The sequence below is a fragment of the Centruroides vittatus genome, unplaced genomic scaffold (genome assembly GCF_030686945.1).
Source record: "Centruroides vittatus isolate TY-2023 unplaced genomic scaffold, ASM3068694v2 contig_880, whole genome shotgun sequence".
NCBI classification, from domain to species: Eukaryota; Metazoa; Arthropoda; class Arachnida; order Scorpiones; family Buthidae; genus Centruroides; species Centruroides vittatus.
Window position 1 is genome coordinate 1,732,298 of NW_027122572.1, and position 27,416 is coordinate 1,759,713.

Sequence of the window (27,416 nt, forward strand, 5' to 3'; positions counted from 1 at the left end):
ACGCCAAAGTAGAAACTTCGACCTCGTTTTAATGTTTTTTAAAGCTGCTTTTAATCTCTGTAAAATATAGTTTTCTTATAACAGTTTTAGATGATAAACATATACACTTAAATTCATGTTTGTTTATAAAGGTTTTACTGACACAAAAATAAATGTTGAGAGGAAAAAAAAATTAAGTCAATATTTATATTTTACAATAAAAATAATTTTAAATTATAACCAAAAAAAAACTTTTATATTTAAAATTCTGAAATAAAAATAAAATACTGAGTTAAAATGTAAAGAATATTTTCCGAAATTTCGTAAAAGAATAATTTAGTGTATGTTACTATTCTTAGTTTTCATTCAGTTATAAAGTTTACATTAACATGATAATTCACCATGCTGATGCGACCTTAATGTATCGGACGTAAATATTTAATAGGCGAGAGATGTATGCTACAATATTTACTCTTAGGTGATCGAATTGTCCGTTGTTCAGGGTAATATGTACTTTAAATTATTTTATTTTAAAAATATTTTTTATTATAATATAAACTGTTGTAATTTATATTTAATTTTTGTTAAAAGTTCTTTTTAATTATCTTACATTTTTCCTGTCTTCTTCTCTTAATGAATTTTTTAAGATTTAGTTTTTTTTATCTGTGAACTTATTTTATCAAATATATATCGGCACATTAAATATTTTTTTTAGGATTTTGATACAGAAATTTATATTTTTTTAAGTTAAATATTCATTTTCAGTTATCCATGTCGCTTAATTGTTAGATATAAAAGTAAACCCTCTTCTGTAAATTTTATTATTATAATTAATCTTTTTATACCATATTTCTAGTAGGAATCTAAGGTAAAACGTGTCTGTTACACTTGCTTTAATTAAATTAATTAAACCGCACTTTTATTATCGGAATAGTCGCAGTTTTTAACATTTTAAATTTAGAAAAATTAGAAGAAATTGTGTATTCTCTTACGTGTTATTGCCCTTTCCGTGTAGCAAGATCCAATCTCGTTAATTGAAGTATCGCTTTCTGGTAATTGCGTATGGATCACCTCTACTAACTGAGGTTAGACAATCCCGTTGATGTAATTAAACTTTTTGTTATACATATTGTACAGTACGTAGGTAAGACGGATAAGTCGCTCATTCGATAGGTTTGAGTCATCTTTTTGGATATTGTCACGTAATTATCTCACTCGTCACCATAGATATTTCGATTGATTCTATGTTCGGTGCCATTCGTCTACGTCTTAAGAAGTGGATGACTCCACTTCCGCCATCGAAGAATTCTCGGAAAACGGAATTTTCTCGTCCAAAAATCGATGGCAAAAATATTTTTTGCGAAAAATCGATTAGGTCGATCTGTTTTTTTTTTTATATATAAGTAAAGTAACCTTAACACGTTTACAATTTAGATCTACTCTGTAACATAAAACTTAACTTTAAATGAAATGACCTATCTTGAAATAAATAATCTTACGGACGAAATTTTTATGATTTTAAAGTAAAATTTTACTTGCACTTAAAACAATATTTAGCGTCGAATTCAATTCAGCCGAAGAAAAAGTTACTAAATTAATCATAATCAATTGTCACAATTAAATTCTACACATCTATATATAGATTATTATTCAAAACTTGCAATTAATCATTTAAATTACGTTGAAAGTAAATGCAATAACTAACTAATTATATCAGAATATCGTTGCGTCACTAAATGTCTGATTTTCGTTTAAAGTTTATTTATTTATTTTTCCTATTTGCTTATTTTTACTTCGAGTAAACTTTTTTTTTAAGTCAGACATTTTTAATTAAGATTCATGTGGCATCTATCGTGAGTTAAGCTTAATTATAATTAGCGTAACGCAATATATGTTCAAATGAAGCTTTCGTAAGGTATAATTATAAATTCAAAGTTTCGTAACTTGTACTTTTAAACTCACGATTATCAAATTCACGAAGGAGGTGCGCATCGTTTTTTCTGTTAGGAAACGGCAAACCTTAACTTGTGTGTACAATCCGAAAATTCAGGTTTGATGTAGCACCTACTTTTAAGTAACGTTTCCACTCCCTCGAAATTTTTAGGATAATTTAAACGCACTTAATTCATAAATAAATTATTCACGAATGAATCGTGTGACTCGTGTCTTAATAAATAAAAACGCGGAAAGGGGAAGAGGAAGGTCGTAAAAATAATTACGGCACGCGCTCCGCTCGTATTTAACGCGTACTATCGTAATTATAATAAAACTCTCTCCGGTTTGTGTGCTATAGTTAAAAGTCCCCTCCGTAGTATACTGCGCACCCCCCGTAACTAGTGGAAGTCGGCCTGTTTCGACTGCGAAGCCGACTAGTCTCGCGTATATGCACAAGATTTTAGATCGATCGCGACATGGCGAATGCTCCGCTGTATTTACCATACTGGATCTCTTCTACTCTAGTTGCCATGGACTGATTCGAAGATGGAGAAGGTGAGCTATACCATTTAAACGTTATAAAATCGATAAGATTTATAAAAAAATAAATGACAAATACAAGAACAAAGGGCATATTTGTCGAAGGACCGTTCGGATACTTGAAAATTTCCATAAATTCATATAGATGTAAAATGTAATTCAGCTCCACGATCGTTTTCCATAATTTTATAATAATAATTTCGCTTGATCATTAAAATCCATTTTAAAATATAGATTATATAAAAAGTAATCTAAAATCGTTTTTATTAAAAATATATTTATAAACTGCATCCAGTGACGAAACTAATATAAGATACGGTATATGTAACATTCACAGAAGACAATAGGAATAGATAACCTTATCTTTCAGTTTTTAGTTCTTGTTATAGAATAAACGATTTTCTAATTTATTATCTGTTAAAAATGTTTTCTATAACGAGTGATAGATCTAGTTTATTAAATATACTTTAATATTGTGTATGGTTATTATCGAAAATATAATCGAAGCACACTTTTAAAATTCAATTTCTGTGCGACATTAAAATGTTTCTGAAATGCATTATTTAAAATAACGATGTTTCCTCACGATTCTTTCGATAGAAAATCCACGAAATGGAGGAATATTTTAAGGAACTGTACTGTACAATATATTGAAGTGCATCTTTTACCATATCCAATTTCTCTATATATGTGAGATATATTCTCTCTATTGATCTAGAATAGGTCGAATGTCGTCTCTCAATTGCCGACTTAGCTTCTGTTTGTATTGTATTTTAACATTTTCGACTATGATTTTAGTGCTGTATAGTTATAAACATCCATAATTTTTAAAGTGTAAATTAACTATACGGACGCAGTAACGAAATTTTTATATAAAAAATACCCTGCTTATTATAAAAAAAATTAAATTCGTTAGTTTTTAACGAGCTGTTTTCATCTTAAATTGATGAGAGTGGTGCGGATTCTTGACGCTGCTATTCGTTTCGATGAGGGAGGAAAACACGATGCTTGATTACATTCTAAGATACAATATCTTATCAATAACTGTTCATGTTTTATATATGTTGATAACTTAATACGAAAATTAGAATGTCAATAGAGAATTTGGATAATTTTTTTTTCAAGAAAAATAGTGTAGAGATGATTTAAAAAATGATAGAACACCATTTTTTTTTCTATGTATAAATGATTTTGTTTCCAAATATTTTTTTTTATACAGATGTTGGGTAGTGAAACATTTTTTTTTTATGGGCATAGTTGAGTAAATATTTATCATTATTATTTTGAACTGTTAGAAAAAAGTCATATGATATTTAACAAAATAAAATATTTTAAATATCGAACCGCGGTGCATATTTTTAATTCACACCTTTTATTTGCATTATCGATTTTTTGAAAAGACTTTCTTATCACGTTTAACTCACGAAGTCGATAATAAAATTTAAGGTTCCAAGCTACGAAAGATTATTTTTTAAGCCCACGAACGATATCTAGTCGTTGAATAAATTGTATTCTTCCTACAGTAGTTATGTTATTGCGGACGTATCGATGGCAATATCATAGAATGGGTTGTTATTTTTTATTTTTCTTGCGCGTGACTATCATCTGCGTCACGCGCTACTCGCTTGGGATCACGTTTCCTTACTTTCTTCGACACCCAAAAATGTAATGGCGTGTAAAGACCGGAAAGCAACAGGTAGATGGATGAATTCTACTCGCGGGATACCGCACTCCTCTAATTATAAAATAAACTATTTTTAAATTAAAAAAACTTTCCTACTCGAAAAAGATTGATTCAGCATCACTACCAAAACGATAAGGTTGGTCTTTCAAAGTATTGATAGATTGTAAATCACTTATTACGGCTTTATAATAATAATTTTAGATTATGGATTTAAATTAGTGATGAATTGTAGTTTTTTTTCTAAATTAGTTAAGTTTTTCCAAAAGTTTAATTAAACAACTCATTTCGATAAACGAATTAATTATCTCAACCAGTATATTAGTTGTCGACCTAATGACTTAGTCCCCCCTTCTAGTATTGGCAGCATCGTCTTGGATTAAAGCCAGATAGGCTATTTTTTGAAGTTTCGTCCGAGAAGAAAGATCGTTTAAATATTCGTAAAATTAAAACGATGCACTTCGTTTATTCATATTTATAAACCTCTTATCTTATTCTTCCCTGTTTTGCTTGCTTTACATTTTTATCGTGCTATTTTTTAAGGTGGTGCGTATCATCAAAATACTAAATAATTTGATATGTCGTCTGATAAGTTTTGTATTAAAATTAATTTGAATAAATTAATAATTTCCAAGCGCAGTTGTTGTTATAATTTTTATGTTAGTTTTTAATCTGCGGAATAGTTTTTCTTGTAATGAAACAATACTAATTATTTTTGAATATCTATTTTTAGAAGTTTTATCGTCAAGCGTAGAAGTTTTATAAAGTTTAACGAGATGCTTTGACTACATTTTATTGCTTTTTTCCGTCTTGAAATGCTTTCTTCTATATTTTTAGGCATCTAATTTTCGTTGAAAAATACGAATTTGGACTTCCTTATCATTATTATTACTTGATTTTTTTTTTCTGCTCGAGTTTTACGATTCGAAGTGTAAGAAACTTCGTGTTGGTAGAACCAGTTTTTGGAAAGGAGCCAACGAAGAACCACTAACCTACTACTATTGCAGTTTGACAGGTGCCAGATTTAGAATCAAAACTTTATGCTTACACGTACATCCCTCTTGCCTTCTTTTCTTTTGTAAGAATTCACTTGTTTCTAGATGGTAAACGTTTCGTGACGAGAAAAGGCCGTTAAACGGATATGCAATGGTTTGAAAAATTATACATATATATATATACACACAAAGTTACGGTGAACAAACGCCTATTTCAGGACACTGCCCTCACTTTGCGCGTTCGTTTTTTAAGGCATTGCTCTCGTGTATAATCATCGTGACGATTATGAGTTTGATAGTTGAATGTTTAGTGAGTGATTCGTCAGAATACTTTGAGTGATCCTTCCTTCATCTTCGATTCATTTGTAGTCTCTAAGGTGATATTGAAGTTAAGTCGATGACCTTTAGCGTACATTAACTTAATCATCGTAACGGAAAATACAGAAATTGTTCCAAAAATGCTAATATAATTACATTTTGCTATTATTTACAGATTTTATAGAGCGTAAGAAAGATATGTATTAACAAAAAATATATATATAATTTAAGTGGAATTCTATATTAAAATTATGATATTTTTCTTGATGCTGATCTCTCGAAATTTCTTCATCGTAAAATTACTTTTCCGCGTAACGTTCAGTGGTTGATGAATTTTTTACTACGAGAACTCCGGGCGTGATAACGAATGATTAATTTTTAATATATCACAATGACACTCTTGGGAAGGTTTCGTGTTGTGGGGAAGTTTTTAACCGTGATATAAGTGAATAATCTGAATTTGCATTGATTTGTTAAAATATTTTTGGGGGAAATATTCATTTCTTATGGAACTGGTTTACTATTTTTTCATAAGTTTGATAATTTGAATGTTACCAAATGGACCGAAACGAGGTGATATCTTCCATACAGTTGTTGATTATCGAAACTGGGGGAAAGTCTTCTGATTGGTCATCTCACGTTTACATTTTTAAATCAAACGTGTTGATTTGTTGTATAAAAAAAATTGTAAAAATTCTGTTTGGATATGAGTCAAGTGTATGATAAAAGTTAATAAACTTCTAAACTTAAATGACAAACATTTAGCCGAAAACATATTATTTTCGGCTAAATTCCCATTTAAAAAAAATGGAAAACTCGTTATCACGAACGGAATCATTTTCGTAAAATAACCCGAAACCCGTTAGTTTCGATCTGGATAATGTACGCCGTGACACAGAATCGATGTCACACTTTTGCTAACAAAGAACGGGTGTACTGTACGTCTGATGTCAAACATGTACTGTACAATTCACTCTATAAATTTGCGGAACGGAAAGGAATTAATATGCGCATGTTTATATAGTAAAACGCATTGACCTTATTCCATTAAAAAGAAATAACGATTACATATATATATTTATACATATTATTTATTGGATAAGAATGCATTTTTGGATACAATAAGCTGCACGAAAGAAATTAGTGACGCAGGAATGTTTCCATTATTTTTACTACGCGTGCACAAATATTGAAACGTGAGAGAAGTAATAATAAGATTTTATCGAAATTGTGTTTTATAATTTTCGACGAAAGGACCATAAAGTTTGTTGATTAGTGTCTGTATTGATATAGATTTTTCACGATGTAGGACGTACTGTACAGTACTCCCACGTAATTTACTATTAGGACTAGGTTAGCCTATATGATAAAACTAATTGAAATTTATATAAAATTAATTTTAAAAATTCTAATAATTTTTTTTTTATGATAACGTGTTTTTAAACAAGTTTGTAATGCAATATACTTACTTTTATATGTAATAATAAATATTTACTGGTAAATAAACTTATATTGTAAGGCAAAGATAACTTCTTAAAATAACTTTTATTTTTCTCATCATTTATTAATCGTTATATTGCAAGAAAATTTTGTTTGATAAAAAACTTTATTTGATAATGTTTTTTAAACATAATCGATTGAAAAAAGTTGTGTACCAATTCATTTTTTATTTTATTTATTTTTGTTTTTTCGTGTTTTTCGACGTCGTCGAGTTGAATATAATTTAAATGTCTCATAGAGATCAATTTTGGAAGATAAGTTTCCAGCGATGACAATCGATTCTGTCGGTTTTCTTCCTCACAAAATTCATGACAAAATAAGCTTTTGGAAAGTCTTTCTCATTTATTTTTGATAACGAGAAATTTTACTTTTTTATTGAAACACTAAAACCAATATGATGCTATTGCTACACGAATTATCCATCCAAAACGAATTTTCTCATATCATTTGGTTTTGTGAGAATATTTACTTGTCTAAAAAATGTCTTGAATCATATTTATTTGAGAGTTTTGAGTTTTGTTTACTTCTCAGCATGTCTTATACAAAATATATAAGTTGGATGTTGCTGTTTTACCTCTGTTCTGTTTTTTTTTTTTTTTTTTTTTTTTCAGTCAGATGTTTGGAATTTTGTTAAGATATAATTATGACTTTTGTGTATGAAAATGTTTTAGAAGAGAGTATGTTTAATGTAGTTTATAAGTTTTTAGTTTTCATATAAAGTGCTGGTTAATTAACCTTTTAGGTCAAGGTGTTTTAGGTTTTTTTCCTACTTACACAAGTTGATGGTTTTCAGATGTCATGGAATTGTATCTTGCTCTCTCTTTACTGGCTATATTTTTGATCAAGAGTCTGTAATAGCCAACAGAAACATTGTCACATAGCCTATGCTGTGCTCTTTTCAGTTGTGTTATTTACATCAAAAATATATTTCAAGCAAAGGGGGGAGAAGATTAGCAAAAAATATAGAATATAAAGAAATATGAAAAATGTGTAATTTCAAAATCTCTCTGATGTTGTATTTATTATATTAAGTATAAATATTCTCTTTTGACTTTATTAGCTGAATTTCAATCTTTTATTTATTTATTTTTTAAATCAATCTTCTGTCTTTATGAACTGACAGAAGATTAATTTAAGATTACTCTTAAAATATCAAAGAACTATTCTAACATTAATTTAATCTCTAACTAAAGCCAACATTTTTTAAATATTTCAAACATATTGACATAAAAATTTGTTGTAAAATAATTGTAATAATTATTATAACAAAATTATACTTTTACTTGTAAATTTATATAATGAATAAACTAGGGTATTTAGGCACTAAAAACTATAATATTAATTTTTTTAAAATCTAAACTTCATATTATATGCAAATGCTGTAACGAAAAGGATAAACTACAAAGGCTCCAAATTGGCCACTGGCTAACTGTACTAGTGAGAAGGAAATGTATAAGACATTTGATAGAGCTAATACTAACACGATTTATATGTTATATAACTACGTTAAACAATTTATTAAATGATAATTGTGACAAAATATTAATGAAATTCTATAGATCAGTAAATAGAAAATATCAATGTCGTAAAGATGTTATTACATGAGATGTAAATTGCATTTAAATAAAACGCCCTTGTAACAGACGAAAGCCTTTTACGCCAAATAATTATTATTATTATAATATTAATTTTTATGTGAGTGATAACATATATGAATTTTATAACTCATAAGTTATAGCTTACTTGATTTTTATTGCCTGGATGTATAGTGCTAGTTTTAGTAATGAACTATTTTAGGATTTCTGCAGTGGCGTAGCGTGGGTGTCAGCCACTTGGGGTGGAGGAAAATTTCGCCGTGTCTTTATTTAGGTATTTTTACAATATATTATCATTTATTGCGGAATTTTGCCGCCCCCTATAAGTGCCGCCTGGGGAGGGCCGCCCCTGCCGCCCCCACTATGCTACGCCACTAGATTTCTGACAAATTGTTGTCATCTAAAAATCAAAAACAAAGGAATTACAATGTGCTTTAGGTTTTTCAGATATAACAGATTGCAATGCATTGCATATTTTAATTAAGTTCAATTATTAAATTATGATGATATAAATATTGTCTACCATTTGTTCATCTTTACCAAATAATAAATACACTAAGACAAAAGCCATGATGTTTCATCTATTGTTTCTGATTATATGGTTTATTATATCATAACAGACTAATCAAACAGTTTATTGATATTAATCTGTTTGACTAGATAAACAAATTATATTGTAAATTTCTTAAACTGGTGCTTTAATTTGATTACAAGATAAAAAAGATCAACCTTAACCAGCAAAACTATTTATTTACATTAAATGTTTTTGGCATTTTTGTTTGCGTTATCCTGATGGCTGAAAAGACAGTCAACATTTAATGTACTATAGTTTTGCTGGTTAAGGTTGATCATTTTTGCCTTGTAATCATTTTAAGAGAATCATTTTGGATAATATGTGAGTTCTGGAATTGTTTATGTAATAAAATTTATTTTAATGTAACTCTGTAAAATGTGTCATTTTACAGAGTTACAAAAGAACATCATTATAACAATAAAGTTAAATTGAATAAAAGGAATATTATCAATCTTTCTATAGACTGTTTTAAATTGTCTTTGTTTTCAAATGATCTTTTTTGGAATGTCTTTTTTAATTTTATTGCTAGATATAGTTTGCATAAATTTAGAATTCATTTATGTAGTTAATGATGAATTAACAAGATTGAAAATCTTTTTGCATTAAATAAAAATTTTTGGTCTTATATTAAATTATTAATTTTATTACTGTTCTTTTGAAAATGGAATTAATTCCAAATGAATTAGCATTTTGATTTTTAATTGATTTAGTTTTTCATGTTTGTAATTTTGAATTTTAAACACAAATCTATAATGAAATTAGTAAATTATAGGAGAATCCAAATTATCTCAAGCAGTGGTTCTGAAATTCTGAAAGATCACAGACCCTTATAAAATATATATTTTGATGGACCTCTATTTTTAGCTGTTAGCTATTACTCATTAATTAATAAATTACAAAAATAATACTAGGCATCTGAGTCATCTATATTATTTTTAGATGGTTTATTAAATTTAATAAAAAGAACCAACTTTTTTTCTTATCGTTATGATGATGTTAAGATGTATAATTTTAATTACAATATACTAATTTATCACATTTCACTTTAATGATAATTATAAATATTTGCTAAGTAATAAAACAGCATTCCAAAACTGTGGATCTTCAGACCCACAGTTTTGGAATGCTTTTATTACTGATCTGATCTAAGGTAATATGGATGAAAGTTACTTCAAATAATCATAGACTGGATAACGTGAAATGTTTGGTAAATTATTAAACAAACTGGATTGGATGCAATAATATGTATGGTATTGTACTTTGTTTAGCTTAGACATATTTATTGAATATAATAACTTTTAAATTTTATAAGAAAGCACTTTAATAAATACAGTTGTAAGTGAAATTTAAAAAAGCAAATTTAAAGCTGTGATTTACAATTAAAATTTTTGACTCTTTTTAAAATTTTATATTATGACAAATAACTTAAAAGTTTTAAAAATAATAATTAAATATCAAACTCAGCTTTTTTTTTTTTTAAAACACTTAATAAAACATTGAACACCTTCAATTGCTGAGAATACCTTATTTAATTAAACACAAACGTTTTCAGCCTAATGTAATAAGCCATCCTCAGGTGAACTGGCATTCAAACATATTTCAAAATTGTAATAAATGGAACGTTCGATCATTATATATTCAAATTTAAAACGAAAAACAGATAAATTAACAAAATAAATAACAAAATAAAATATACTAAATACACTAAAGCCACAACGATATAAATAATAAAATAAATACACAAAAATTAAATACATAAAAAGGCATCGCAATTTAAGGACAGATACAGACTAAGAATTTTTATATATTAATTGTTGATTTTATGTAGAACTTCCATGCAGAAGCTAATCCATCTGCATCCCTTGCATTAATACAGCCATCTCTTAATTTACTTTTATAGATTTCAATCTTTTCTTGTTGCAAATCTAATGATGGGAAGTGCATGATCTTGAAGATAGTTGCTTCACTCCACTTAGAGTCCTCCGTTCCATTTATTACAATTTTGAAATATGTTTAAATGCCAGTTCACCTGAGGATGGCCTATTGCATTAGGCTGAAAATGTTTGTGTTTAATTAAAGTATTCTCAGCGATAGAATGTGTTAAATGTTTTATTAAGTGTTTTTAAAAATAATTATTAAGAACTCCTGTTGAGCACTGTTCTGTATTCTCTTATGCAATTTACTTCAGATAATATAGGACTTTGTATAAACAAGCCTTGTTATTTGTGATGTCACTACATTTATTCAATTTGGATGAAATTATCAAATGCTATGGAAGTACTTGAGTGTATTGCTAACAATGTAGAAAGCTTTTTAGATCTTACCTAACCTGAAATATTGATAAAGTTTGGCTTTGACAGATTGATTATTTTATTGTTTGAATTGTTTTTTTAGATATGTTCCAAAGCATACAATTTGGTATATATCAAAAGTTTCTCAGTTATAGTTATAATAAAAACTAAGACAATGTAAATTACTATTTTGCATTATAAAATTGAATTGTCAATTTTATAGATTCAAATTAGTTATCTAGGGGAAAATTGTTTTAATTTCCTGAAACAATCTTTTTTATTACATTTCAATGATTTGACCATTATGAGTAGATCTGACCCTGTGATTAGGTTGATTTATATAGCTGTGTAATTGAATATAAAATACACTGGCCTAATCTAAATTGTAAAAGATCACAAGAATCCAGATTAGATTTGAATCTGAATTCCTGAAGGCAATCAAATTTTATTATGTAATCATTTGATTGACTTTTAAGATTTGTAGTTAAACATGCATTCACACTAATTTAGTGTACTGTATGCACTGTAAATATAAAGTGCAGGATATAAAATTAAAAACATTCAAAATAAAAATTATTTATGGAAAACCAGTTTATTTACTAGAACAAATAATTAGGTTAAGTAGTTAGACTAATTATACTAATTTTAATTAGAAATATTGTTACACTATGTATCTACAGTTTAAAACTTGGTAGTTAAAGTAAAAGAATAGTTTGTTATAAAAGATTTTAATATTAAAATAATAGTAAATTTAGTTTTTAATAAATGGATTTATTCAAAATTAAATTTATCAAACTGACTTATTTAACTTGTAAAATAATAATGAAAATTATGGTATTTTGTGAAATTCTTTAACAGTTAATAGTATTTTCTAATGAAATCTTACTTTGTATCTTAATGTTAACTTTCTTTAAATTCACTTTAAATATATCTTATTTTTATATTTTGTTACTTTTGTAATTCTTTTATTCGTTACTATTCAGTTATAAAGTATAATAATAGTAAACAATAATTAAAACAAGACCTCTAGAAATAAAACTTAAATCTACTAATCACTAAAAATGTTTTACTAGCCCACAGTATTAATATGTTGTGTAAATAATTTTTAGATTGATGATGATAAAAAAAAAGTGTGTTAAATATTGTGATAAAAATGAAGCAACATATTCTTTGCTTCTTCTGTACCAGAATCAAAAAGTATGTTTCTCGGTTACAACTACATAAGATACAAAAATAACTTCTTTGCATATTTTAAAATGAAGCCACTAAAATAATTACACTAAGAACATATTTTGAATGAATTTAAAATGTGGCTGAAAAAAATTACTTATCTGTTTCTAACAATTTACCAATGGAGTATATGCAAATGGATTCCTGGACCCCAATTAAAACTGTTCAAAATTTTTTAAATTGAGAAATGCTTCATAATTACAGTGATACCTTGGTTTTCGTTGACTTTGGTTATCGTCGGTTTCGGGTTTTGTCGATTGCCTCGGTTTTCGTCGGCATGCTCAAGTGACACCACTGCTAATTTTGTGAAAACAAAGAGCGACTCATGCGTTTTCTGCCGCAGTGTGGCATTATTTCTCCTTGTATGAACATTACTCCACGACAGCCCACTATTGGCCAATGGTTTCGTTCCCCGAACACTGGGAAACGGGTCATAGGTTCGCGCTTCGCCAGGGCGAGCTGGCCACGTAAAGTTTTCCGGGTTTTCTCCACGTCTGTAACGCCTGAATAGGAGCCAGTTACCCTTAAACGGATTTTCCGGAAGGCATTATTCCCCGCGATACGATCATCATAAACACATACAACTACTATTACATGACAATTATGTCACACTTTACCACAGGGTGATATAGGCTAGAAGCCCATGTCCAACTAGCTTCTACAAGATGAGACATTACCCCGCGTGTCTAGCCGAACAATTCTATTGCTTTCATCTTAATGCTAATTATCTTATCTTTAATCTTAATGCTTTTATCTTTATGCTAATTAGTTTTTTATGTTAATTTCTTACTGCTTTTAGTATTTAATGCTATATTAATTCTCTATAAAATGTGTTTTTGGTATGTATTTTGGAGTGTCTAGAATGAATTAATTGGATTTACATTGATTTCATATGGAAATAATTGCCTTGGCTTTTGTTGGTTTTGGATTTTGTCGATTGTTTTCGGATGAATTATCAACGAAAACCGGGGTATCACTGTATAAAGAATTTGAAGTAAAAGACCAAATTCTAAATTATTGTGAAATATTAACTTGTAGTAGTTAGTAAATTTAAGTTTTATTTCTGGAGGTCTTGTTTTCTTTGTGAAATATTTTCTTGTAATGTTTAGTGCCATGTTTCAATTTTACAAGAAGAAAAAATTAGCAGTAGTAGTATATACAATCCGACTCTTATATTGAACAACTCCATATTATCAGTTACATAAAATGTGTAATGTGTAACTATGTATATATCAATAATATACAGTGAAACCTCCATTAATGGACACTCCCAAATAGCAGATACCTCTACTTAACAGATATTTTTACAATCTGTGGCTAGCAAATAGTCTTCTAACTGAAACAAAATGGAAATGAAACATGAAATTTAAAAGTTGGTCAAATCATTCTCTGTTGTGATTCTGGTTTTTGCTTTCCTGAGATACAACTGTCTATATTTTTAAAATTGTTACATCACAAAGCAAAGCATGTGACAATGATATGGGTTTAAACTTAAAAATTTTGTAAAAAAAATTTTTATAAAAGACAATACATAAAAAATGTTGTCCAACTTCATTTCTTTCACACACTTCAAGAATTAACAGTCTCATGGCAGAGTTGACCATTCTTTAGAGACTACTCTTTATCTCAATATGTAAAAAGGTTAAAATCCTCCCCTCTAGCAATGGCAAAATTAATTGAAAAATATACATTTGATAAAAAGTTTGCCAGGACAAATAATAATCACAAATACAATAGATTCTGTTTACTGTAATCATGAAGATTGTTACTTGTTTGTTATCCAAAATTAACATCCCAAAACATAAATGTACTTTTTATAGGATATTTTTAATTAGAATTTGTTTTTGGAATTCATTTATTTATAATTTTAAAACCAAATTATTTTGTTTATTTGGAATTCATTTATTTCCAAATAAAGAGGTGTTTTTAAACTTTTTTGGCTCTTTGTCTTTGTTGCTAATGTGCAATTGTTATTAGTTATAAATATCTATCTTAACCAGTACATTAAACAAACAACACTAATTGCTTTAATCATTATTTTCTCGATATAATAGTGCAGAAAACCCTCAGAAGTTGGAAAAGGATATAAATACTCAGTCACTTTTTTGTGTTGGTTGCAGCAGATGGCTATTAGAATATTTAACAAAATTTTTTTAAATATTTAAACATACTGGAAAATTTTTTTTATTCCCAATTGTATTATGGAAAGTTATGTGGATATTTTAAAAATTTTTATTATGTCATATTTCTTCATTATGTACATCACATGTTTTGAATTTGAATATCATAATGTGGTACATAGAATGTTCCATTTTTTACAAAAAGCTGCTCAAATAACATTTGATTTATGGGAACAGTATATTAATATATTAACCCGACAAAGATTTCTGAAAGTGATCGAAAATGTTTTTGTTCTTTTTTACAGTAATAACAATCTGCTGGACCAATACAAAAGGTGACTGTGAGTATATAATAGTTTAAATTGCTAGCAGTTTTTTCTTCAATTATATACCAGCTGCTATTAAAGGTGATAGTAGGCAAATTATTTATGAATTATATATTAATAAATAATTATAATTAATAAATCTTTAGTTTGCATTTTTGTTTTAACATGTCTTAGTTTCGTCGACTATGACATTTAAAAGATTTTCACTCATTGTAGCTTTATTTACCTATCTCACTTAATGTTATCAATCTGTTATCATCATCAGTATAGATCAGTCCCAAAATGGTATATACTAGAATCTACCTAATGTAATCTCTTTGCCAATTGGAAAAATAAAGGCAAATTTTATAATATATCATAACTATTGATTTAATATTAAAGAAGTTTTTTATAGTTTTATTAAAATATAAAATTTGATATTGGATTTTTTTTTTCTGATGTTTTATATGATTTTTCTTTTATTAATTTTTATTTATATTTTTCTTTAGGCAAATGAAAATCGAAATCTTTATCATGGAAGAAAGAAGGGAATTTCGAAGTTAAGACCACCGCAATTGACTACAAACAAATTTGGTTTTGTTAAAGAGTCTTGTGTTGCGGAGAAAGCTGAATTTGAACAGTTGGAGAAACAATCAAAAACTTTTTGTAAAGAGAATGTTCCTAAGACAGAATTTAAACAATGTGATTTAAAATTAGGCGATCCAGTTTGTATAGGTGGAGTTAAAAAAGGAATACTGAGATACTATGGAGAGACGAAATTTGCTGATGGGATATGGTGTGGAATTGAATTAGATGAGCCTGTTGGAAAAAATAATGGCATTATTGAGGGTGTTCAATATTTTCAATGTGAAGAAAATCATGGTATTTTTGCACCTGTGTCTAAAGTTCAGCTTATTTCTAATGCTGAACCATCACACAATGCCCAACAGCCAGTATCATCAAATTTTAGAGTTGATAATTTTCAACCAGTGCATAAATTTTCATATAAGAATTTAACAGATTTTAGAAGGACTAGTTCTCCAAAAGAATCACTAAGTCATTTAACTTTCTGTGCTGATCAAGAAAGTAGAATACCTTTTCCAAATTATGTTGGAACCAAAAAAGATAGCCATTCTGAACAATGTTTGTCATTTGTTTTAAGAAGGAATTCTGGCTTTGGCAAAGATAACAAAAATTCATCTGTAAAGGAATTAAAAGATTGTGAAAATTTATGCAGTGATACATTTGTAAGGAATGAAAAAGAAGAATCTACAAAAATTATGCCATCATCATTCTTAATAGATAAAACCACACACTCTACAGAGAGCTTGACAGTAGCATTCCCAGAAACAAATTCAAAAGCAAATGTGTTAGATAAAGATGATCTAAATAGTACATTTACATTGGGCAAGCCAGCTGAAATTTCAGAGACCACTATAATAAAAAATCAAGATGCACTCAATACAACATTTGATGTAGATTTATCTCCTATAAATGATAATTTTAATAAATTAAGTGATCCCTGCTTAAAATTAATTTCTGATCTCAATTCAACTTTTACATTGGAAACTTCTTCAGAAGTTGAGAAAGATAAAGAAGAACCAAAAGATAATGAATGTAATTTGCTAAAATCAGAAAAAAAACTGAGCTTTGAAGATGCATTTGATATTAATGATATAGATGATGATCAACCATCTTTAGATGAAAGTTTAGGTATTTTGACTCCAAACCAAATGAAAGATTTTTCTATAGACCAACAAGGTGTGATAGTATTTGATGGAGATATGTTTAGAATACCAAAAATGGCATCCTGTGATAATATTGATGATATACCAGAAGATGAAGTTAAAGAAACTTTGTCTCATTTGAATGATCCATATGTACAGATTTTAGCTGAAAATAGGGAAAATGATTTTGAAAGTGCAGATCTACTCTATGAATCTAGGACCCTTCCTAAAAGCACAAAAAATACTACAGAAAACAATGATGAATTTGATAATGAAGTTCCAAAGAATTCCAGACAAACTTCAACACCATATGGAAATACTAGGACTTTACAATCAGAATTTCCTTCTAGTCCATTAATTGGTTCTTTAGAGTTTAATATAGGTATTGATTCTTATGATAAGAATTTGAAATTGGTAATGAAAGATCAAACCAAAACAGATACAACTTTGGGAGATGATATTGTTACTGGCAATAAGAATATTGAAAGAAACACAAATGAAATCAATCAAGAAGAAATACCTTCATGTTCATTTATACATGATATAACACTTTCCAACCAAATTGATGGAGATGATGTAAATTTTGACAGTGAGTTAAAATCTTTGAATAATGATAAAGAAAAACTTTTGGCTATATCGAATGAAAATCTACAGGTTTCTATTGAAAATTTAAACATGCAACATATTTCTGACAATAATTGCAATAATGCTCCTTTGACCATTGATTCTGAAATTTCTGAAAATAACTTCTTAACAAATAGTATTCCTATATGTAGTGATACAAATGTTTTAATAAAATCTGATATTGAAGTTATAAAGGTTGAAAGACCAGCTTCAACTTATACAACTGGTAGTACAGATACAGGTTATCAAGAAGACGGAGATTTTGATGTGCAGAGTGAAATAAGCGCTGCAGTACCATCACCTTGTTCAGAAATTCCTACCCATTCTATATATAATAGTAATAGAAATATGGGTGTTGAGGATAATGAGAGACATCAAATAGAAATGAGTGATTCAGATTTTTTTACTGATTCTGGTGGAGTTGGTTTTACTACTGAAAGTGAAATGGAAACTGATGGAGAGTGTAAAATGGTCTCTGATTTTACTGTTGAAAGTAATGGAATGGATACAGTTGTTGAACGGAATAATCAAAGTGAAGATCAAAGAAATACCATTTTGGCCACTAAGCAAGATGATACTTTAAAAGAAATAATTTCAGAAAATGTTTCTGAAGATTTAGCTAAAGATGTTATTGTGTCTCAAACTGTGACATCTTCATTTAATTCAGTCTGTGAATCATTTACTACTACTAATAATAATAATGATAAAAATATTACTGTTGTAAATGAAACAATAGATTTAACTGAAAGAAAATTTTCAGGAGTTGAAAAAACTAATAGTTTTATCATTTCTGGTAAAGAAGAGAACTCTCTGAAAGAAAATTCAGACACACAAAAGCATTTATTAAAAACTAAAACTTGGATTAAGACAAAAGAACCAAATAAAACTAAGAAGGATAATATATTGAAAGCAAGAACTCAGAATGAGAATTTACAAACTTCTTCTGAAAAAAGACCAAAAAAGAATGTTGTTTCAAAAATTAAACTTATGATCGAAACATCAGTGTCAAAAACACCAAAGAACAATGAAAATTCTCAAAAAACAAATCGTCTTAAAAAGAACCGATGGGACGATGTCACTTCAAAAATTGCAGCAAGTTTAGCAGAAGAAAAATCCAAGGTTAAAACTAAGAGAGAGATTAAAAGTAGAATTGACACAAATCTTAGTGTAGCAAAACAAATTCCTTCAAGGAGATCTTCACAGCTTGATTCTACAAGAACAAGTTTTTCTATAGAAAACGAAAATACTTCAATAACTGATTCTGTTAATACTAAAAGGATAAAAAATGTTCAGAAGTAAGTATAAATTTATTTGTACACTCAAACCTGTTTTTGTGCGGTCTTTTTTTTGTGTGATTTTTTATATGTGCAGTGTGTTTTGTGCAATTATTTTTGTGCAGTATACCAATTTGATTGAAATTCATATACCGCACATAAAAAATCACACAAAACAAATTGCACAAAAAAAGACCGCACAAAAACAGGTTTGAGTGTAATAAACTTTTATTTTATAAATTTACTCAGAGTTGCTCAACAAAAAATTTTGACAAAACAGACTTTTTCATAAAACAGTATAGAAATGTAATAGAAGTTAATTTGATAAACTTGAAATGCCAGTTGAAACAAAATCCTAGATTTAACAATGCAATTTTGGATTAATATCTAAAAAACTTTAAGCTATTATTGACCAATATTGACTTACTATAATTATTTTGTGTGCATAAACTGATGATTTAAGTAGTTCATTCTGTCTTTTTTAATGAAGACAAATAGTTTTGATTATGATACACAAATTTTCAAAAATAAATAGGAATGTTTAATTAGCTTCACTAAGTAAACTGCTTAGAAATTTTCTACAACAAAAATGGTTTGTAGAATGTCTAAAGATGATCTATAAAACTACAGTCAACTCCGCATAAGTCGATACCCTAAGGGGAAGTGGAAATGTGTTGACGACTAAAACAAAGTTGAAAGAAATCACAAAACTACAATTAGGAAAATACAGTAATGCTTTATATAGCACATGCAATGTATCTCTCTGACCATCCATCACTGGCACTGAAGTTAATTTCTACTTCAAGTACCTCAGCGATTTTCATCACTTTTTGTTTCAGTATTGCCCTGAAACAGGAAGATTTGATGAACAAATTTATTTTAGCCAACGTACCAGAGCATTTTCAACATCTTTGTACAGTGACTTTCTCTGGCGTTTTTGAGACAGCCATGATGAAAACCCAAGAAAGTTTCTTAATTTCCTTTTTGTAGTTAAGAAGTCCCACCAATGTTGTTCTTGGAAGGTTTTCTTGTTTTGTAAATTTAGCTTGTAAAGTTTTATCACATTCAGATACAAGTTTGTATTTTTCCTTCAGTGTAAGCTTTATGAGGTTTCAGATACTCATTTCTAATAGAATTGTGAAACACTTACTCGAAATAACACATGAAAGGCGAGAAAATGCAAAATCGGATTCTGCTGTGTCATTAAGCTGTGTGGTGTGAACTAATTTTTTTAGGAGGGGAGTTGACTTATCAGACGTCTAAATGAGTGTGGGACAGAATTTATCCAGGAGTGATGAGTTGAACAGTATCAAATAAACCAGAGTATTTTAACATTAATGCCTATGTAAGTTGGCTGGGCTCACAGAAAACTGACTACTTAACCAATGGTATCTATTTATGCTTAGATGACTTATGCGGACTCTACTCAGTAGAGTCTGCATAAGTCGTTTTGTATTAATATGAAATATTTATAATATGAAAATGTATTCTAGTGAATATGAAATAGGTTAATTGTCTTCTAGATGAATGAGTTGAAAATTTTAAGTATGTTTTTGACAATAATAAAGCATTTGTAATAAGCTATTTGAAAGTAATGATTATCAAAAACAAATGTTTAAACACTTGTAATTTAGGTATTTATTGTTTAAGTATATAAATAACTTGATGAACAATCCCGAAAATAATCTTTCATTTAATGCTTATATTATTACAAGCATTAAGTTATGTTAATTTATTACAATGTTTTAACTTTAAGATAAAGTAAAACTAGATCATAAATTAGGTCAGGGGAATAATAATCTAGTCTATGTAACCTAATTTTTAGTTTAAATAATGCAATGGAACTTATTTAATAATGATTGGTAATCTGTTGTTTGTTTCAACTGCATCAAATATTAACAAAAAAAACAAATATTTGTAATGTCTATTTTTACACACTAAACATAGATATTTGCTGGAGGCCAGGAAGTATAAATATGCTGAATTTTTAGTTAAAAATCAGTTTTTCTGTTTGCAATTAAAATAACAACAATGAACAACAAAATGATTGTGATTTCTGTTGCATTCATGGTATTTTGTGAATCAATGATTTTTCCATTCTTAATTCAAATGCGTGTTTAGTTTTTATGCACCAGGTAAAGCTTGAATGACATGCCATAATTTTATAAAATTCTAAAATGACACTTAGCTCATTTTCATTATCTAAAATGTAACTATTTTTAATTTTGCTTAGAAAATGTCTCTGGAGTGACTGGTAGTAATATCTAGAATACTTACATTACAACCCAGTATTTGTATAACTTTAGTTCATACATTATTTCACAGAAGTTTTCAGTCTTAAGATTTTCTGAAAGTTTCATGTAATATTTTTGAAAGATTGCTATGCATGAGGGTCCACGTCAGTAAGCTATTTTTAAAATTGTTTATTTATTAACTCTTATATTTGAGGATCTATAAATATACTTATCATTGTTCAGTTTTGGAAATTAAACGATGCTAAGTACTGTACAGTACATAAATGCAGCACCAATTAGACCCATTGCCTTGACAAAATTTTTGCAAAGGAAATTTGATGTTCAATACAACAAACTGATAACTTGTGTAGGAGTTTTATTCCTGGATAAATGATTCTAATTTTAGTCAGTTTTTAAACATGGTGATTTTTTTTTTTTTTTGTTTTTGCTATCCCACTCAGTGAAAACAATAGTACTTTATTTATCCAAGCTGCAAGCAAATAAAATAGCAACCACTTTCAAGTCTTCACAAATGTGCCAGAAGCACTTCCATATTATTACAAATACATCAGCTTTATATGCACTATTACATATTTCAAAACATTACACACAAATTAAGCATGATAGACAAAATGTCTATCATGCTTAACTTTTACATAACATTTTTTGGATATAAGTGTAAAAAAAATGTAAACAAGCATCATGAAAAATATAAATAATATGAAAATATATTATAAAAGAATATGATAATTGTTTGCCAGTGTAATCATTTCTGTCAATAATATCATTTCAGTGAATACATTAATTGTTATGAGAATTTGATTTCAATATTTTCTTAACAAATAAAAGTTCCATTGCTGCTGTATTATTTTTCCTAAAGAAGGAAACTCTGTGATCTTCAAGAAGCAGAAGAAAAATAATAAAATGTTAGATCTGTCAACAAATTTTTGAGATCAGTTAAACACAAACTAGTTTTTATAAAATGAAAGTATTTTAATAGTATTATATGAATAAAAATAAGGTCTCAAACTATCAGATATAATGTGTACATAAAAATATGTATGAAAGTTAAACAATAGAGTTGCATGTTTTATAACATGTAGTTCTACAGTTACCATAGTTTCCAGAGCCAAAAAGAAAAATTGAAATTTCTTAAAATAATCAAAATTGACCTGACATCACTCTCATTGATAAATACAATAAGATTGCTTATATAATAGACATTTCCATTCCAAATACACAAAACATGAAAAATGCTCAAACTGAAAAAATAAAGTACATTCCACTTGTCCAAGAAATAAGATAGCTGTGGAGGATGGATAAGGTATTTATTGTACAGTACCTGTTCTCTCTTCTACTGGTCTTATACCACATGCATACACAAAAGTCTAGAAACATTAAACCTTAATAAAAACATATACATGACACACAAGAAAGCCACAGTATTGAACGCACATCACATTGTTTCTGGACATGGATACTTACACCAATAACACAGAAGCTTAATGTTACAATTGTTTGGGCAGTTATGTCTTGTCTTTAGTCTGGTATAGCACTTGGCACTAGTATCAGCTGAGCATGACATTTGCAACATTATTATTATAATAATTAATATGACTGGAAAAATAATTTTTATATCTAATAGTAGCTTGATGCAAATTAATAAATTATCTGGATGATAAAATAATTTAGGTTACTTATCTATATAGATTTTCAAACTTATATTGACTTCAAGCATGTAAGGAATAGATTTATGGCTAAGTTTTAAGGAAAAATAGAATTGAAATGTGAAAAAAATACATCTTTGGAGAAAAAATAATTTTTAAACAGCACACATTTTTAGATCACTACAGATCAGATTTTTGCTTAGTTTTTTTACAAATGAAAGTTTTAAAGAATACAAAATTGTAACTGTGTAAACATAGCAAACTGCCAAATTGCATTACCTCCAACCTATCTAGTGTTACCTTATTTAAATCTTTTTCTTTTAAAATTTCTATTTATAATTTGACTTTCATAGAACGCATTCAACTTATAATAATCAAAATTAATAAATGTAAATTTTTATTTGTCTCAGAAAAATTAATAAAAAAGGAGCTAGACAGATGATCTGTTTTGTAATTAAAAATTTCAGAAGTATTTATTTTAATTATTCACTATTTTGAGAATGTTTTCTGGATAAAACAACAATAAATTGTTTAGTTGGTTGAAGATTATGAAAATTCATCTTTAGAAACATCAGTCATGTATGCTATTTCTGCAGAATATAGTGTCTTGTTTGTAACTTATCAAAAAAAGAAATGAAACCAATCAATTGTTTGGTAAAACGTGTAATTTTTTTTTAATGAAAGCCTAATGGTGAGCATAAACCTGTCAAAAATGATAGAAGTAATAATGAAACAAATTGATTTTATCTTAAAATTATGCATGCTTTATTGAACTATAAAATTCCTTCTCCCAACATTTTTTGCGAAGATTGTCATCGAATGATGATTAACATTGTTCCAAATTTGAAGTATGTGATGTAATTCTAACTTATCCAAATTGATAAAATTGGGTGTCTTATTTTGAGCCATGTTGTAATTCTGGATGACATATGCTATTCCTAATGGTAATTAATAAGTGGCCACAGGTGAACGTTTTGGTATGGTGCACAACAAATTGTCTGTCTGGCAAAATTGATATATTTAACTTGTGGAAAATGTCATCCACCATAGATAATACTATCAAGTGAATTTTTCATTACCATTATTATTTCCAATGCCTAGCTTAACACATTAATTGCCAGACCAAAATCTGTAATGTTTCACTTGGGGTTATAATTTTTTTAACTTAATATTTATGTAAATGCATGTTTCTTGATAATTATTTTTTCCTTCTATGAGTTACAGAATTTTTCTTTTCTTTTCCAAACTGGTTAAAGCATGACTGTTATATTCAGTGATTGAATTTTTAAGATTAGCAAGAACCACATTATTCATACATGGATGATTTGTATGGCTCCTGCAGATCTTAAAAAATTTTGGTATTTTATGATACCATTAAACATTATATCACTATCACATAACATTATATCACTTGCATGGCACTATTGTCTTCTTCCTCCTCCTTGTTTTTGAATAAATTATATAAGTCTAAATATTACTAGTTTCGTTAACATTTTTTATTTATTCTACAAGGTGAATCAAATTAAAGTTACTCTATTCAGCATTTTCTACAGAGAGAACCAATGGACAAAACTTTGTTAAATTTGGTTTATACATAGGGAACAACTTTATGGGGAGGGGAAAAAATATTCTGAAATCATCACTATAGGTGCTGCGTGTAGCCCATGTCAGTTAGTTTTGCAAAAACATTTATAGTCAACTGTAATTAGCTTATTCAGACACATTTAATTATTGACAATTTTAATGAAAATTATAATTGTAAGTTTTAGTTGCAGTACATATGACAAAATTTCATCAGATCACTTTTATGCTTCAGTTAAGAATTTTGCATTATCAGATAAGTTATTGGTTTTTAACCATGGCTACCACTTTGAACACATCCTCTGATTGACACTGACAACCTGTGGATACCTCTTTAGCAGCATTGTTTTATTTCAGTTTTGTTCACACTGATTGTTGGTCATTAAAATTGTCAGTAATTAAATGTGCTAATTGTGGTTCACTATGAATGTTTTTGTAAATCTGACATGGATTCTACATTCTAAAAATAATCCCTAAGGTGATTTTTTTTTTCCTTCATAAAGCTCTTCCCAAGGTCTGAAACATGTGCAAACTAAATTTAACAAAGTTTGGTCCATTGATTCTCTCTGCAGGTGCTGAATCATCCTATACTTTTATGTTGTAAGGTTTTTGTTATTTATATAATGTTTTATTCTAAAGTAAAAGCTTTTCTAAAGCTTACTATAAAATGGGGTGAATAGAAACAAAACTTGAAGAAAATCTTGTATGCAGAAGTTGAATAAAATATAAAAAAGGTAAATTTATGAAATAACCGTAATCTTTTTATTTACACCAGATTTGATACTTAGAAAAAAAAATAGTAGTTTTTCTCATCTATATGTTCTGAATTACATCAGTAATATAGATATAATTTTGAAATTTATTGTCAGATTTGGTTTTGTATTTAAATCATTCGTTGCAAATTTTTTCAACAATTTTCTTGAAATATTTGGATAGAGGATGGCTTTGTTTTATATTTCATGTATTTGAAAAAATTCAAATTAATGAACATTTCTTTATATAATATCTTCCTGGGGTTTGATGTAGACTATTCAGAAGATAAATTTTAAAGGCTGTCCAGTTTTGAAAATCTATAATATGTAAAGTTGACAATAGAGCATGCATTTCTGAAATTGAAAAAAACATACATGCTATAGCAGAGAGATGACTTTATAACAACTATTTTTTTAAATAAAAATAAACTAAAATATTACTTTTTTTTTTATTTTTAGAATTCTTTCACCAACTGAAAATATAAATACAGATCTTCAAGATAGAGAAAACATGCAATCTTTAAGTAAGTGAATTTTATATTTGCATTAATATATAATAAATGGAATATATTTAAATATTTTTTATTTGTATATGTTAGATATGTAAATTATTCAATTTTATAAATGAATACAAAGTATATAACTGAATTAATATCTAGCTGCCCATCAGTAATATATTAAAATTGGAAATTACATTTTAAAATTTAACTATTTTTAATTACATTTTAAATAAATATTTGTTAATTAGATATTGTAGTAGTGTCTCTCAAACTTTTAAAGAGCCACTATATCCCTGTTTTTTGTAAAAGCATGTTGATCTATAATTTTATTATGATGCATTATATTCTAATAAAACTAAAAATTTCTTACAAGGAAGGGTTTTTTCATGCCAGTCTTACATTTTAATAAAACATATATCATTCGATAGAATAGGAAAATAAGAAGACCCATGTTTTTTTTTTTACTTGTCAGATTTTCCCTATTTCTCAAAACAGCTGTGTTTTGAGAAATAGGGTTGTGAATGTTCTAATGTAATTCATATAGAAACATAGCACTGATAGCTTTGTAGCCAGACTGGAAATATGTTTGGATTGGTTTTGCTTGAGGTTTTTACCTTTTTATTGGGTTTCAATTTGAAAAAATTGTAGACTTAGACAGACAACAGTGGAAATTTATGTCTTTTATTAATCTTTAACGGAGTTAGATAGATGAAGATGAGACCAGATATGGAAACCTTGGACAGGAGGCCCTGATTAACTATGTACAAACTTCCACTGCAAACTGGAAGCCATGTTATTTCAATTCAAAAATTTTCTCCTGGAAGGTGTTAGATGACCAGCACAATTCTATTGTTAAAGGAAAAGTATGATGTACAGGGGTAAGCCATTACTATTAATAATTTGAAGTGGAGAGCATATATTTTAAGTTAAATAAATTAAAAATTGCTACCCATCATTATGACAATATCACAATAAATAATTGCTCATTGTTTAATGTAAATGTAAAGGAAAAATAGTTTTTAAGACTGACTAATTGAGCAATATATAACTAATTGAAATTAAAGTATTTCCATCAAAATCTTCTAATGAATACTTTGTTTTGGAAAATGTAAAATTAATGTTGATAATATTAGAAAACTTAGGATGTATTACAGAAAACACTACATCTTCTGCCATGCATATATTAGCATGTTTAAAAATAAGAGCATATACTTGGTTATATATATGCCTAGTCCAACACAATGCTACAATTGTACCATCAGTGCTATATTTCTATAAGAATTACATTAGAACATTATTTCTTGTGAATGGCTGACCTGACAAAAGAAAAACACAGATCTTTCTTTCCTTCTCTATAAAATGAATATATTTCATTAAAATATAAAACTGATATGAGAAAACTCTCTCTTGTTAGTGTTTTGTTAGTAAACAACTACATTTCAAACAAAACAAAAAAAGTAAAATAGCGTATGTACTAAATGAAATCAAATTTTGAAGATGACTATATTGTAGGGATAATCATAACTAATTATTCAACAATGTTAATGAAATAAACAAACACATTGCAGGTATTTTTAATGTAATGAAACCAATGGAGATAGTATGTAATGGAAAAGTTGTATTAAAAAATTCTTCTGAACCTGTAGTCTCTCTCTTACTCCACTTAGAAGGTGTTTGAGAACTACTATATTATAGTAATTATTATTATTATAAATTTAACAGAACTTTGCTTTTGGATTTAAACATGAATAAGAAGCTTATTACTAGCTTAATATATTTATTACTAAAATTTTAGTATATATGAACTTATATATTAAGAAATTAATTTCAGTTATGTATAAGAAAATATAGATATTTAAATTTATTATAACTAATTGAATAAATATTTTCAAGTACAGTAGGTGATCAGTTAACAAACAGTTCAGACTGTGAACAAATCGGACAACGAACACTTTCGTGAAAGATTTTTATGTTTAGACAACAAACATGTTTGG

At 27.9% G+C, this 27,416-nt stretch overlaps 1 protein-coding gene across 1 annotated transcript in view; it reads left to right on the forward strand.

Moving 5' to 3' along the window:
- The first annotated feature begins 2,270 nt into the window (after nucleotides 1-2,270).
- LOC136983338 (restin homolog) overlaps nucleotides 2,271-27,416 on the forward strand; it is a 92,465-nt gene continuing 67,319 nt past the window's right edge. Inside the window, exons 1-3 of the mRNA XM_067280034.1 lie at nucleotides 2,271-2,469; nucleotides 15,573-18,709; nucleotides 25,382-25,446. Coding sequence (XP_067136135.1) covers nucleotides 2,461-2,469; nucleotides 15,573-18,709; nucleotides 25,382-25,446 — 3,211 coding nt within the window. The 5' untranslated portion in view covers nucleotides 2,271-2,460. The remainder of the gene's footprint in view (nucleotides 2,470-15,572; nucleotides 18,710-25,381; nucleotides 25,447-27,416) is intronic.